This window comes from Parus major, chromosome 2 (assembly GCF_001522545.3).
Source record: "Parus major isolate Abel chromosome 2, Parus_major1.1, whole genome shotgun sequence".
Taxonomy (NCBI): domain Eukaryota; kingdom Metazoa; phylum Chordata; class Aves; order Passeriformes; family Paridae; genus Parus; species Parus major.
Genome location: NC_031769.1, coordinates 56,339,363 through 56,356,267, shown reverse-complemented (window position 1 = coordinate 56,356,267; position 16,905 = coordinate 56,339,363). Strand labels below are relative to the sequence as shown.

The window sequence follows — 16,905 nt, the reverse complement described above, 5'->3', positions numbered from 1 at the left end:
AAAAAAGTGTTTGTTTTTATCTTTGTGCTGGGTTCAGAATATATCAGCTTTGGCAAATTCTTGCAGCAGGGAAATTTTTTTGTATAATGCTTGTAATACAAAGTAATTTGTCTTTACATTCTGTAAAGCAGAGAAATGGTTAATGTTGGATAAGTATATTGAAGTTTATTCTTAGCAAGGTGTTATGTTTCACAGATTTAAATATTAGAGGAGAAATATATATTTATACAGAAGTATAATTTTTGAATGAGGTTGATTTTGTTCAGTCATGAACCATTTATTTATCCACATTATTCCTCTGCTAGCTTGTTTATCAATCCATGCTGTTCCAACATCCATTTCTAATTTGATTTAGATGATTCTTCATTTGCACAAATATGGGTGTGCATGCTGTCAGGACCTGATCATAAAGGGTGGAGGCAAAACTGTTTTGTCTTTGATTACCTAGAGCACTAATTAAAATTTAATAGTTAAGCAGTTGGGATATGGAGATAGGTCTTGACATAGTCTTCCTTGGAGCACTGTACACTATGATAAAAACCTCCAGTGAAGCTTACTAGTTTTTGTTATTATTTTCATTTGTCTTTCATCAACCAGGAAGCTGCTGTATGCTAATAATTACCTGCAATATTTCTAATTGCAGGCATTGCAAACATTAACATGCAGCTGTACTAGCCTACTGTGTTCACTGTGAAATTTTCAACACGGTAAAAAACTTTACATGATCATTTAACCTTACAAGTTTACTTTTTCTCACTAATTTAACACTGAATCTTCATTATTGCAAATGAACAACTCGAGCATAGCATTTCTAAATATTAATTATAGCAGATAAAGCTGTCCTAAGCAAAGATTTTTAACCACTTGATGAAGGGGGCCAGGCACCATCCAGTGCAAAGCACACTGGGCAAAATCTTATCCCCACTGCAGCCAGTTCCAAAATTCTAGCTGGTGTCAGCAAAAATAGAACCACCATTACCAAGGGGTTAATATGCTTAGTAACCATGACAAGAGGTTATGGGGGAGCACAACAGTGATTCTCTATTTCCATGTCTTTGTTTCTGTTAATTTAAAACTACTACTCTTCAATCTCTAAAATAAGTAAAAGAAACTTGAAGGGGGGATCATATACTACTAGTTTGTACTAGGTTTTTTCAGGAAAAGGAAACAAATTTATATATATATATATATATATATATGCAATATATTTTTACACTGTTTATTAATGCTAGAAAGTATTAAATGTATCACTTTATCTGTGTGAATGTTAAAGTAATGACAATGTTATGGATGTTTTGAACCTTTTGAAGTTGTCTTGTTAAATTCTAAACCCACATTAACAATGGAAAAGCTACTTTGTCTGCAATGTTATTGTTGATGTTTTAGGGGAAAAGTTCAAGTGCAGCAGTTGTTTTGATTAGCACTGTAAAAGCTTGGCTTGACAAGTTATAGTGAAATCCATATTTTAAACACCATTTTGTTAAGGCATAGCTTCTCATAAAGTACGTTACTGCTGTTGACTGACTGTATAAAATTGTATTTTTAGTTGGTAAAGTGATCAATAAATGTGTTACTACATCAATTCTGGGATTTATTGAAGTAAATGGTATTTGCTGATAAACTTTGTAAGCAAAGTTATTTTATCATTTTGATGTTAATTTAGTTGCTGATGAATTTATAAATTACATCAAAATACTTTCTGAACATTCAGCTGTCTGGTTCTGAGCAGAATCCATTTATATTTTGCCGTTTATTTTCCTAATCTGAATAATGACTAAAGTTGACCATTAATATTTTAAGGATTCTAGTATGGTGCTTGAATAGCCATGATAATGGTGATCCACCAAATGAGATCTGTCAGGGATGATGCCAGTGTTCTTAACTAGCTATTTAAGACAGATTGATCCTCAATGCAAAAGCTTAAGTCACTTCTTTCAGCATCTTTAAGTGGTCTTGAAAATATTTTACTTGTGAGTAAAGAAAGTAATTTGCTACATAAAACAGTGTTTCAATGTTGTTACATACAAAAAAAGCAAATATGAACCTTTTGTTTATAGATAACATCACTCAGGTTTCCAGTAGCAAATATACCATGATTTTTTTTCAAGAAGCAGAAGACTAAAGTACTTAACTCACAACATTGTAATAGCATAATTAGTAACGTGACAAAAAAAAAAGTCAGAGTGCTGCTCTAGAAATGTAGCAGTGTCAATTGATGATTTGTCAGTTGTTAATTGACAAAATGAGCAGTCAGTTACTAATCCAGTGATTAGCAACTGCAAGGAAACATAACAACTTACAGTTACCTGTCTCTTATCCAGTTGTTCTCAAACTGGAAATTATATTCCTTGTTCTCACCTACTGGACAACCTTCTTTAGAACTGCCTTTTAAGTGAAATCTAATACAGCTGTGTCCTGAAATAGCTTTTTTTCCTGCATGGAGACCATGGACTGTCCCCTTCTGTACTCCTTTTAACTCTTAGCATGTATGGTTACTGAAACTGTAAAAAACATAATTGAGCAGAACCTATAGAAAAAATCAAATTTGTTACCATTCCAAAAGCCTTTAAGATAGGGGAAGATGGTATGCCCTTTGAGAATATAAAACACTAAAATCTATATTTTTAAGAGAGTTAAGTATATTTTCCTGTAGGGCTTCTAGAAATGCCCACTCACCCCTACACACTTCTTACACATCATGACTTTAAAATGAAAATAACCCCCTTCTGCTAGGATGTGTTCTCTTTACTCCAGGAATACAACTATAGTTGTATAACTAGTTTTCAGTCTGTTTTTCTACTCTTGCAATAACTACACACTTCTGCTCTCGTGTCCATACTTCTCGTGCAGGCTGATCTTTTGTGGTTCTGTCAAGTTGCTTTACCACAGCCAGGACTGTACAGACTGAAGTGTGGAGGCAAAGGGCTACCTCTGCCAAATCTGAGTCTTCAAGGGACTTAGTCTGTCTTCTTAGCTAGGTCTTCTAGTTAGCTTTTGTTTTTTTTCATTTCCTCAGCTTTCTATTTAACTCACTGCACTGACTTATAAATAATGTAAACTAACCCAAGCACATTGAAAGGTTGCATACTTACTGATAAGTATTCATTAAATCCTCTCTCAGTCATTTCTTCCACAACAATAGTGAATATATATGGAAGGAACCAAAGGCAGGGATGTAGGTGGTCTGGGGAGGAACAAGCACAAGAAATTAGAGCGATAACGGATTAGTCACTGGTCCATGAAGTTATTTGGTGATGCCCTGGATCTCCTAAGTGCCAGCTGCCCTGTCTTATTAAATTTCATTTCTAGCTATTTTCTTGGATGAGGCCATTCTCTGTTCTGTGTACATATGTGCTTATGGAGGTCTAATTGCTACCAGTGGAGTCATACCATGGGTCACAGTAGCCAGTGTTGCCTGGGGTGTCAGCAACTAGAGTGGAGGCTGTGGATGACAGGGACCTATACGCCTGTGATGCCAGCAGCTGGGCCAAGGGAGGACATGTATAGCATCATTTGGCTGCTATCACATACTGAGCTGAACCTAGACAGCAAACAGGGGCTTTAGCATCGGTCACCAAAGCATTCATAAGACTGGGCCAGATACTTGTATGTCTCTGGGACGGCTGGAAGCACATACCCAAGGGACCCGGCAGTCCGTAACAACTGCTGGGGAGGCTACAAGGTCTGATGGTGTGTGCCTCTGCACAGGAGATGATAGAATTTGTGGGATAGTTACTCAGCTGACTGCACATCTAATCCAAATTACTCGAGGGATACGGTGTGTGCTGGTCTGCATTAGGAGGGAAGGGAATGATGTCATGGGACTGTACCAGCAGATGAAGTGTAGCTGTGATCTTCATAGACTTTCATTTCCAGATTCCCGCAGCAAGGGAAAATAGGGATCTAGGCATTAGCCATTGGATAGGCTGTCTGGAGGGAATCTCATTAAATATATGCCTGTTTCCTACTAACACCCCTTCATCCTGGTCAGCCATAGACAAGTTGTTGGAACCGATTTTGGTTTTGGTGGTGGTGCTGGCTTTGTTTTTTTTAAGTATGGAGGATTTCTGGCTGTGTCCATCAACACTACCGCCATAAAACAACTTTGCCTTCTTTTCAATGGTACTAACATCTGTTGTTGCCTGTATTGTTACAAAAACTTTGATTTGTTGTGTTTAACTGATAACAGCTCCCATTAAATTGCTCAAATCGAGTCTCAAGGCATGTGCATGTCTGCTAATTCTTGACAGAAATTAAAGTTCTTTACATGAAAACAATTCAGGCAATCAATTTTGTTCATTACCCCAGCTAAATCAAATTATTTTTCTTAATCTTTCCTTTTAGTCGTATTTTGGTGGGTTTATTCTATTTTAGTACTACTAATTTGAACTTTCACTACAAAGCAAACTCTTTAAAGGAACATTTCTTATAAGTTTCTTAGTGGAAAAAGTTCTTGTAATCATACACTGACATTTATTCAGTGAGAGTAAGTTTCATACGTTGACATCACTGGACCAGATGGAGTATAAAATATGAAAAGTATAAATACAGTTTTTTTAATATAAGATTAAAATATTTTTTTAATATAAGATTATATCTTTATATGTAAAACATGTATGTATGTGTATATATATAAATATATATATATATACATACACATGTTAAAATTGGTATAAAATGCTTCCCATTATTTGAAATTCCATCTCAGTTCTTAGGTACTATCAGCAGTATGAAGTGATGTTGTATGTTAATTTTGGGATCCTGCTTTAGCTAATTGCTATGACACAGACATCCTGAAGGATGTAATCTTCTTGAGTAAATCTTGCCTGCCTTAATGCAGCATCACAGCATTCTGTTATGTGCAGTCTTTGCTTGCTATTGCCTTCTCATTCTCATCATCCTCATAAACAGCACTTGACAATGGCTTTCATCGAGAGCTTTCTCATTCTGCTTTTCTCAGTTTCTTGTCTGTCTGCTCTCTGATGTCCCACTCTACGGAGAAGGAAGCTCCCAAGATTGGTAAATGCTCATGGTCAAAAGGAATGATGAAAATCAGAGGGTCCACAAAGTTTTACTAGTAAATTTCACACTTGGCATGGAAATTGGTACATTAGTCCCTGACCTACTCTGTAAAAGGGGTAGGGTCAGTGGGAAGAGTGAAAGGAAGAGAAGAGTTAAAGAGGGGAAGAGAAAGAGAGAGATCATCTGTTTGGCCAATGGGATGTGCAGAGTCCTGGGGATGCGTTCCTGGGCTTGATGGGAGTACCTTTTTACAGATCAGTTTTGCCTGCCCTGAGGACAGGTTTATTGCTTTCTATGCAAATTAGTTTTTTCTACTGCTAGAGCATTTCTTTTTATGCCAATTTAGAGAACATTTCAAGCAAATCAAGGGAAAATAAACAACCAAGCACCAACACACAACCCCGACCAGTCCTTCCAACAGAGACAGCTGTTTATATAGGAGGAATAAACAATAGATGCTAGGATAGACAAAGTGTGCACTGGCAACAGAAATCTTGGGCTAGAAATTTAGTTTTCATTTTAAGTCTGTTCTTTCAGACCTATCTGAACATGGTTTGGAGGGTCACAGGGGTCTTGGGTGGTCCCATATCCCCCTGCTGGATTTGCCCTTGTTTGACAGTTCATGCCTATTGCTTCACGGATGCTGTCTTTTGTTTGTTGTGCCTCCAGGGACTAGAACAAGGAAGTTTGTCCCTGCTCTACCTCCACATGGTCCTCTTCTCCAATCAAATCTTGTTCTTGGAACAAACCCCCATGGCTGTCTGGTTAATGGTGTTTGAGACATACGCATTAGCCCTTATCGTTGGGGCTTCTACATACTCCCGGGGTGTAGCTTGATCTCATTTAAATATTACCTGAGAGAATTTTGGACTAAGTGGTGTTTCTAATTCTTTTTAGAAGTAATATGAGATTGCTTAGAAATTTCATTTTATCCAAAATTTTTACTTCTCTGCAGAATGCAGACCATATAACAACTCCTGATTTATTTACTGAATAAGTAGCTGTTTTCCTCAGATATTTTACACCAACCAGAATGCCATTAATTATGATCATTGATGTCATATATTAAAGAAAAAAACACTCTATGATGTTGCTAAATCCAACTGGATGTTGAAAAGAAGACATGAATTAAGCCTTGTTTCTGATAAATTAAGACATATTTTTTCACCAAAGTAATGGGGTTGTGAGTTTTCTTTTTTGGAAACAAGTAAATCCTGTATTTCATGGACCTGTGAAAGGATAAATCTCTGGCAGGATATTAAAAAAGAATCCAGTAGGTGGTGCACGAGGCGTAGGAGAGACAGGCAATGCTCTGGAGACCTAACTGCCACCTAGGAATTGTTTTCAATTTAAAAAAGAAGTCATCATAAAGGATTGGAAGTAGCCCCAAAATCAAAGTTTAAAATCATTGATAAAAAACCTCAATGAGCAGTCCAGAATATAAGCAAATTTTACTTTGCCAATTAAAGTCTTCTTGCATTTCTATACAGATTCAATGACTACGTGTGGGAGAAAACCAAATCTTACTGCTAAAAAGACAAAACCTTTTGTCCCAAAGCCTGCACAATGTGATATTGCTAGAGTGTAGAGCAGGGTGAGTGTGAATTACAAAATACCTAATGTGTGACATTGAGTTGAAACCCAAAGATGACATCCATTTCTCCTATCACACAGGAGGAAGGAAGCAAAAAGGCTTGTGGATCAGTTCCCTGTAATTTTACCGGAGGATACGTGTCCCTTATGTCCAGTGTTAGCTTGAGATACTCTTCTGTACAGCCCACATGCATGTCTTCCTCTACAACACTACCTCCAGTTTTTAGTCAAATTCCCTTACGTTTAGCTAAGTCATTACCTCCCTGTGCCCCAGAAGCACCCTCACACACACTGCCTGCTAAGCAAGAGGCAGTTTTTGGCCAGTGTGCACAAAACTCAGCCAGCCAGCCACCCACCACAGGTATACACAAATGACTAAATGATTAAAGACTGCAGCCTTTTTTTCCTTCAGTAAAGACACTATCAGAAATTTCTATGACTGTTCTTGTGTTGGTCATCTCCTCTGTGTTCCAACTTACATTTTATAAATTGGAGACATAATCATAACTTCTTTCTGACTTACAGTCTATGTCATTTTTCACCACAATTCTGCATGTGACTCCACTAATCCACATTACAGCTTCGGAATAGGATTTAAATGAAAAACAATTATGTATTTGATAATTTTCCAACACTGTCTTCAGAGAAGAAATCAAATTTAATATACTACACTGTATGTAACTTGCTTGTATCTTAGAATCATAAAATAACTCAGGCTGTAAGGGACCTCTGCACATCCTCAGTTATCCAACTTCTGGTTAAATGAGCTAACTTCAATGTCAACAAAGCTGCTGCACAGTGTTCTGTTCAATCATATTTCAAAAGTCATGTCTAGATGCTTGACCAGTGGAAAAAATGCTTCTTTAATGTCCAACTGGAATTGTCTTTGTTGCCATGGAAATGCTAGCTGCCTCTTACCATTTCACTGTGTGTGTTGGTGAAAATCTGGTTTCATCTTCTCCATATGCCCCCATGTGGAAGATAGTAATTAGATTCTCCTCCTGCTCGCTTTTCCCCAATTCTTCTCCAGACTAAACAAAACAATGTCGCTCAGCCTATTCCTAGTATATTTTCTAGCCTATACCATCTACTTTGGACTCTTGTGTGTTATGATCTCCTGTTTATGTGAGGAACCCCAAAGTGGAAAACAGCACTGCCTTGTAAGTGTTGAGTAGAGGAAAATAATATCTTCTCTCAATTTGCTCTCGTTAATAAAGCCCAACTTGTAGTGCAGTCATGTTCAACTCATTATTCAGGAAAACCCCAAATTTTCTGCAGGGCTTGTACATAACCTGTCAGATCCTGCACCTGCTGCAGGGGTTTATTCTACCCAGTGTACCACTTTGCATTTGTCTTTGCTGAACTCAATTAGGACTGCAAATTTCTCAAGCTTGGTTAAGTTCCTTCCTAACAGTAAGCCATGTCCAGTTTGTTCTTTGTTATACATTTGTAAACACAAAACTCCTTGTAATTTAGAAATGATCTTGTTGCTTTGGGATTGGAATAGGAAAAGTAATGTAAGTTTACCCAGAATACATTTATTCAGAATAACTTGCTCTATTGACTCACATTTTTAAAGATATCTATAGAATCACATGATCATGTAAAAAAAAAAACAGTTGTAACTGAAGATGATGGCCCTGAATATAAGTTGATGGGTTCACTTTAGACACCTAAGTTTGAGCATGCTGAGGAAGTTTTGTAATGTTAGTAAATGACAGTGTTTTTTTCTTGTTCTACAATTTTCTGGCTGCATGTCCAGAAAAACAAGTTCTTAAGATGAGCAAGAATAGAGATACTAGAGTCTATGGATTTGCCATGTGAGCAGGTTCTACATACAACATGTGCTGGAGAGTCATTTCAGGCAACACAAGTTCTTGTTAGAAGGTTTCTATTGCTTAACTTTATATCTGCTGCCCATAGCTTTACAGAAAGGAGGCTGATAAAAGTATTTCAGACAGTGACAGGTCTGGTAAAAATGATGTAAAGCCTTTATTTTATTTTATTTGCAAGTAAATCTTTGTGAGAGCTTTTAAAATGTAAGACTAAAAGCCTGATGAGTTAACCATCTCCAAAATTAAAATCAGATGGCTAAAATAAGTCTGCTAATTTAGACCAGTTATTGGCAGCATGGTTTGCCTGAGAACAGCTCAGAAAGCTCCAGTCTGCTAGGTAAGAAGGAGACAACGCACTGCTGAACTGGAAAATGCTGGGCAAGCTAAAAATGATATTGTGACTGTATTTTTCTAAGCATAGATATAAAAAAAAAAAAAAAAGATAAAGTTACAAAAAAAAAGAAAGTCACAAACACATTAAAACAAAATACTAAAATTACTCTCATTGAAATTACTATATTCTAATACTGTATCTTGGCATAACAAAATGATAATACCAAAGCCAGCATTCAAAATTTAAAATAAATTCAGTTTTTATTGCCAAAGGAATGCTTAAAGGCACAATATGCAGTTACATAAATACAAAGAACCAACAGAATGGAAATTTAAATGCAACCAAAGAACACTCAAACCAGGTATTTCAAAACAAGAGACCCATTCTGAATACATCAGAAATCCTTTTTTTCCTATGCTGACTACTGATATTCAGTTCCCAAAATACTTACAAACCCATTCCAGGTTTCAAAACAAACTAGCAGGAACATAGGATGCTAGTATTGAAAATTAATGTCTTAATGAGTCCACCAATTATGTATGAATGTCAAGAAACTAATTGATGACATAGGATGCCAACTGAAAAGGCTCCTCCAAAAGTGATTAGATGTCTCAGCTATATCTGTGCTGCTGAGCATGCTGCAAGACAGCTGTTTTTAAATGAAACATGTGATGTACCAGAAATGTTCCAGCCACTGAAGAATGAAGCTGTATGTAACCAGTTTACCACACTGTAAGGCTGCAGTACTATATGTGTAATTATCTTTCCAAAATATTTAGGCAAAATTCAAATGGTGAGTGAAGTCTTGTAGGTTTTTTAAGTGTTTCACTATAGGCTTTACCTGAACTCACCTAACTCTACTATTCACTTTTGAATGAAGCTCAAACTTCTGTAACAGCATTGCAATATCACTGTTTCAATTAATGCATTTGTACCTTCAATTGTTTGATTCTGTTGCTCAGGAAGACCTAATTTTAATGCATTATCTGTCTTAAATTGCATTTGATTTGTCACTCACTGGATGATCATCTACAAAAGGAATTGATTAGATTAGGACTTGTACAAGTGTTTAAGTCAGGAAGTTTGAGCAATACCACAAAATCTTTCAGAGTTGATTGATAAACTGTTTTTTAATTCAATGTCATTATCAGTACTGAGATGGGTAATAAATATTAATGAAAAAAGTAAGTGCATTCAAGATAGCATTGTAGGACATGAAATTGATGTTGACATAGTAAATGTACACAAAACCTTGACAAATCATGTAGAACTAGCCATTTTTCAGAGGAAATAAGATTTTAATTTTTTTAAACTCACCTGTCAGGAAAAAGTTATTTTGTGATGGCCATTTAAGAAACTCCATTATGCTGAAATAATGGAACGTAAGCTGCTGAAATTCTTCTCCCATTGACAGTACATGTTAGAGCTATAAAGGAAGCATTAGGAACAAACCTGCTGACTTTATGTTAATGATACTTTTAGACTATCTAGGAATATAAAGAAAGCATGACAAATTTAGAATAGCAACATGCAAGGCATATAGAAGATTTAGGTTGGTATTGAACAATAAGAATTTTTGGTAATAGGCTCTGTTGCCAAAATTGATGACTAATGTCAGTAGCACTGGAACTTCATGTACAACTAGGAAAGCTTCTGAATACTGTTTTAATATGATGACTATTGTTTAAGTTAGTCTTACACATGAAATTATGTGATTCCATTATACAAAGATAAGCATGCCAACTGTCTGCTTTGAAATTTGGTAACAGAGAAAATTGAACAAGTAAGTTTACTTGCAAAAAATAGTACAGAAATGACTCTACAAAAGTCACAGAAAACATAGGAAGGTCTCACAGTTGACTTCCACTCCAAATATACCTCTGGCTATATTGTTCAGTCAGTTAATAGTGTTAGTTATCCTAGTAACTATTAATAGAAGTAAGCTATCTTCACTGTGGCCTTTGGTATCAGTAATAAAGCAATAAACTACAATATGGATGATAGATTGAAGTTTACAAAGCAATAATATGGCAATTTGTTTTGCAGCTCCAAAGATAATTAAAAACAGCACAGCTTCCCAGGGGAAACAGAATCTAATTTTCTTCCCTGATGCTACTGTGAGCACAAGATAAGACAACATTTCCAAGGAGAAAGAAATAAAGCCATCTTCTCAAAACCATTTGTGTATAGTGTCAATTTGTAAGGGGAATTTGTGTATACCTGCGAATACCTGTGAATTAATCAAGTTATATCCTCATAGGACAGTAATATGAAAGCTTAAGTGCAAAACATAGTACTGTTTTGCATTTCCTGAGTTTTACTTTGATTCCTACTTCAAAACAACTTTAGTCTGAACTAATCTTACATTTCCAAAATACAGTCCAGAGTGATAGAAATTTGATACTTTACAGAAGCGAGTAGTCTAAAACAACAAGCCTTTTAATTTAGATGAGCATGAAGTTAGAAGAGAAACAACACTGAATTACAAATTCTGTTCTCCTTTAATACTGGCATTCATCAGCCTGAGACTGTGACGTGTCAAGATGACCTGATCCAAAAGCTCACATACACTGAAAGAGGAGATGACAATCCTTTCCCCCTGTTTTTTCATTCTCTTTTTCATGCTTCCAATCAGAAGTTGCCAATGCAAATATTTTTTACTTTGCACAAACTCCTGTGTTCTCTGGAATCCTCTGTGAGCTCATGTCATATGTCAACTTGCCAGAAAACAAGTCAATCAGGAAAGAGAAGACTCTCTTCTCTGCTAGATTAATGACCTAAACTGACCTGGAGAATTGTCTGATGAGTGCCAGAGGGAAAGCAAAGGAATGTGCAGGACTGTGTGGCCAGGAGCCATGTATCAGGGAGTGAGGTAGGATCTCTGCCATGACAAGGAAGATACAGGAATAAAAGCTATCCTTCGCTGCATCAGCAAGTCATTCATTTCACTCCAGTTTTTTCATGAATATTCTCATTGTTACAAACCTGGAAAAAATAGTGTTTTTATTTTTATATTACCATTGAAAAAGTAAAAGAAACCTATAAAACTATACTACTATAGTAGCACTACTATAGTACTATACTATAGTACTACTAGTACTACTATACTGCTATAAACTACTATAAACTACTATAAAAAGTAGAAGAAAAACTAACAAGTTTCATTTTAATTACAAAAAAAATATCTTAGTGTAACGCATGACAATCAGCTTTTAAAGCAGCATGTGAAACCTAAGTGCTATTTCTCCTTTACCACTTCCAGTCACACCATTTTCTACATTATATCTTTTGAATATGTCAGTTGTTACATCACCACAGTTAACCAAACTGGAAAGCTGATCCAGTTGAAAGATAATCAACTGGGGTAATTTTTGGTGTTATATATATATATATAATGTAAATCCTTTTAGATTTATTTCAGCATTCAGCCACACAAATGTCTTAGTGTTTGTGATAGGGAAGCAGTAGATACATTTGTTTTGGCAACACTACTGCTCAGCTTCAGTTCACACATAGACTTAATTGCTATTCCACCTAAGTCAGAGAAACTTCAAAAGTAGTAATATACTGATGCCATTTTTTCAATAAAAACACTTTAAGTTAGCTAAAATAACTCTAGAACAGAAACTGATGCCTTTTCCTTGGTCCTAAAAATTAAGAATCAGACATGGTTAAGTGTTGTAATGGGATTCTGAGGCCTCTCTTCCAGTTTGGCTGGGTCCAGCATGGCGGAATAGATTGGGACAGATACGATGGAGTCCCCAAAGACAGATTTTAATGTTCACAGAGACCACATGGTCTGAGGGACTGCTCCCAAAAACCAGGGGACATGTCAAACTTAACAATGTATAGGGGTATCTGAGGGCAGGTATCCAATTGTGACCATGGATCAGGGACATGACCTATTGTGGAATGACTGCATCAGCATTCCCCCATCACCCCACCTCCCAAGTCGTCAGGTTTATTTCCTCTGTGTCAGGAACCCGGTCCAAGGTATCGTCTGTCCCAGCTAATTCGATTCCCACAGTTAAGGGGTAAAGGGTTTTTACTTTGGTATTTAATAAGGATCTTTATGGTGCACCACTTTGCCAAGATGGAATGTATCAAAATGCACACCCCTGGTAGATTATGTCTGCAATTTTATAGACCCTGCAGATCACCATATCTAATGCCTCGATGAGAGGCTTGAATGAATAGTGTGATATCTCCCCATCCTGAAGAACTTCCCCCTGGAGGGGCCTAATCTTAATTTACAGGATGTATTTTAAAGAGGACCTTGATTTCTCAAGATAGCATACGGTTTTCTGGCTTTTGACTGTGAGGCCTCTGGGATATTTGGTCTTCTGGCCTAACAGAATACCAGGATAATGCTAAATTATCAGATTTATGGAATGACATGTATGCATGCTAAGAGCACTGAAGATATAGAAAAGGTATATAAATGGTATATAAAAGAAAAGGCAAAAAATCATCATGGCATCAAAACAGCTATTCAGCACCTGGGATTCCCATGATGCTGCCAAGAGTTCTGTGATTTGCTGTGTTTGAGTTCCTGTGAAATCACAGTTGCTATTAAAGAGAAGTTCCTTCAAGTGTTGTCAGTTCAACATGCAAAGACAATATGTTCTTCTGCATACTCACCCACTGGTGTAATAAAATCTTTGTGAAAGAAAAAAATTCGAAATACTTATCCAAGCTCTAAGTCTCCTTCACTCAGACTACTGCCAAAGGTCAGTTTGTGCTGGGTGCTCATTTTGAAATAGGCTAAATCCATGCATGCATTCTGAAGTGCCTTCTGGATAGCTACAGGAAAATATGTTTTAGATACTGAGGATCAAGTGCAGAAGTACAGTTACCACCTCAGCGTGAAATCTACCCACTTCTTAGGATACATGTCTCAGGAATCACCTTATTCACAATGATATATTGTAACTTGAATTAGGCCCTGAAAGTCTCTCATTTCAAAAATGTAACTACTGCAATGTTGCTCTGCACAGCTGAGACCTTCCTGACTTTGTCTTCCATTGGCTTTCAAGATTTGGTGTGTATTGGTTACATCTTTCTTAACCCTAGTTGTTAGGAAAACTCTTAACCAACCAACCAACCAACCAACCAACATCCTTACCTCCAAGTTAACCAATGCATTATGAGAGAAATCTAGGGATTTCAGGTGACTAATTTTTTTTAGAGAATTTCAAAAAGGAATCATTTTCTCCTATCAGAAAGGAGCAAGGATGGCACATCACCTACTTCAGAGCAAAAGGGCAGGCTGGGTGGGGCATGACTTGGAATATCCATAACCTCAAAATATATATAAGAAAAGCAGGTAATATATTCTACATGTTTTAATACTTAATTGCGTTAATACAAAATGTATGATGAAGCTATTCTGCAGTATCAAGAATTCGGTATTAAAAATAGGAGGCTTTAATTTCTTGTTGCTGCTCGAGGGGCTTTTTTTTTTTTTGGTGTTTTTTTAATGGTAAAACTAATAATATTAAATATAATAGACATGGCAAAAGGATGCTAGAAAGAACTATTATGTCTTTCAAATGCCACTTAATATAAAGCCAGCCCCTAATCAATACTTGGCATATCCACTCTCTTCCAGGATAAAATAACCTCTCTGCTTCCAACTTTTCCCTGAAAACAAGTATTTATAGCAGATGCATATTATACAAATTAATTCACTCTCATACAGGAAGAACATACATCAGGTACACAGATCTGTGTTTGATCTTTACTAGGAAAAAAGCTATGGAACAATAAAAGCTCAGTTTTTAAGTATATGAGGGTTTTGCACACATAGGAGTCATAAATATAACAATTTTTTAATTTTTTTTTTCTTTTTTAATGTAGAGGTAATTTATGAGAGAGAAAGTGGATTGTGCATTCCCTGGGTTTTGTGGTAGTCTTGGGCCCATCTCTGCCGAACTCTATAAAGGTATTTCTGTAGGAACAACTGTAAAGAAAAGTTATTAATTCAGTGCAGGGGGCATCCAGAGTAAAATCTAGCCAGGATACAAGAAACAAAGTACGTATTTCTAAACTGGGAACTCCTACTCTCAATCTCTGTATCAGGCCTTACCTTTATCCCTCCCTTGATTTAACTCCACATGTAACATTTTCTTTTGTGAAGAATTTATAATTTTTAATGAGCTTAGTTTCCATATCTCAGAATGCTGTTTCCAAGTACCCTGGGATGTTAGAACACTACATCATTTTTGAAAACTTAGAGTTTTCAAGCACCGAATTATGAAAAACACTTTGTATTTCACATTACTCAAAGTTCAAGAAACAATTCAAAATTTACTGAAGTATGTCAGTGACAATCTAAATTGAGTTAGCTCTTAAAGTCATCTGCATCCTAGGCTGCATCAAAAGCGGTGTGGCCAGCAGGTAAAGGGAGGTGATTTACATGCTTTGCTCTGGCAAGATCCCACCTGGAGTGCTGCATCCAGCTCTGGGGTCCCCAGCTCTGAAAAGACATGGACCTGTTGGAGTGATTCCAGAGAAAGGCCACGAAAATTATTAGAGAAGTGGAACATCTTTCCTCTGAGGAAAGACTGGGAGAGTTGGGGTTTTTGAGCTGGACAAGGCTGCAGGGAGAGCCTTTTGTGTCCTTTCTGTACTTAAGGGGACTTATAAGAAAAATGGGGACAGACTTTTTAGCAGGGCCTTCTGTGATAGGAAAAGAGAACAGTTTTAAACTAAAAGAGGGTAGATTCAGACTACATATAATCAAGAAATCTTTTATGATGAGGGTGGTGAAACACTGGAATAGGTTGCCCAGAAAGGCAGTAGGTGTCCAATCCCTGGGAAAATTCAAGGCCAGGTTTGGGCAGGGCTCTGAGCAGCCTGGTCATTGTGGGGGATTGGACTAGATGAGCTTTAAACGTCATCCTTTAAAGGCCCAACCATAACCATTCTGTGACTCTCTGATCCATAATCTACTAATAGAGAGAGGTAAAGGGTTATTAATGTCAGCTCAGCTGAAACAAGTAACAGCTCCTGCCACTACCTGCAAACACATGAAAGGGGGATTGGAACCAATGCAAATTTGTATGCAGGAATTCCAAGCCTTCTGGCAGATTTAAAGGAGAAAGATAAGGCAACCTGAGGGCTTTTTACCCACAGCTTACAGTTGGCAACTTTTAAATCTTGCTCCTCCCCTATCAACCTTCTTTCCAGGTATGTTCTCCTGTTGCTTTATTCTGCATTGAATCTGGTAGTAATTTAATCAACTTTCATGGAATAACAATGAATCCAGAATTATGCAAGAATTTTTTGCTGGATTACCAAATTGAATTGTAATACTGCATGAGACAATAAACACCAGACATGGTGCAAAGTAGAAAGATACAGCACTAGAAATGAGAAAAAGAGAAAGAGCAATGAGGAAAGCAAAAACAAAGCACCCCCATATATCAACCACCTTTTAATTAAGCATATTAAGAAATCAAATTTAAGAGCATGTTTCTCTCCTTCAGTACTTTTATGTGATATACATACATCTGAAGTTACACGTTCTGATTTTGTAGAGATTTATATGCCTAGAGCACACAAAACAAACTACCATCTAAAATGTAAGATGACAAGGGACTTAAGGAATCAGCAAGCTATAGCTATTCTGGTTTATTGTGTACACAGCAGCTAAAAATCAGTTTGTTCTTGTGGTGTGGTTGGATTTTTTCCCGGATGACTCTTGACCAGCAAAACACTATCTGCATTTTCTTCTGCTTGGGAACACGTTTTACTGGCTGCATTTGTAAGCAAAACACAGCAGAAAGCTTATGATTAAATATTCAGAGAGGACAGTTAATCTGTGGTGCCAAAACTCCAAACGCGGGTTAATTGGTCTGCTGACATTAACCACTGCGGTGTCATTTGATCAATGCACCAATTGTTGGTCAGGGCAGAGCCACCAGTTAAATTTTGTACAGTATTACAGTAACTGCGGTCGCTCAGGTTTGCAGCGAGCGAGAGCAGCCCGTACTCGTCTCTGGCTCTGCCCGCTGCGAGGGGCTGTGGCGGGGCACACCGCATCTCCCACGGCCGCTCCCTGCTTCCCTGCTTCCCTGCTTCCCTGCATCCCTGCTTCCCTGCTTCCCTGCTTCCCTG

General features: G+C 37.1%; 1 protein-coding gene across 2 annotated transcripts in view; it reads left to right on the top strand.

Annotated features, from left to right (window-relative positions):
* The window catches only part of TPPP (tubulin polymerization promoting protein), an 87,750-nt gene that overhangs the window by 59,771 nt on the left and 11,074 nt on the right, over window positions 1–16,905 (top strand). Inside the window, exon 5 of one of the 2 annotated variants that reach the window (XM_015618561.1) lies at window positions 10,831–10,963. The exons of the other annotated variant lie outside the window; for it this stretch is intronic. Coding sequence (XP_015474047.1) covers window positions 10,831–10,846 — 16 coding nt within the window. The 3' untranslated portion in view covers window positions 10,847–10,963. Of the gene's footprint in view, window positions 1–10,830; window positions 10,964–16,905 lie in introns of those variants that run through there. 2 annotated transcript variants of the gene reach the window in all.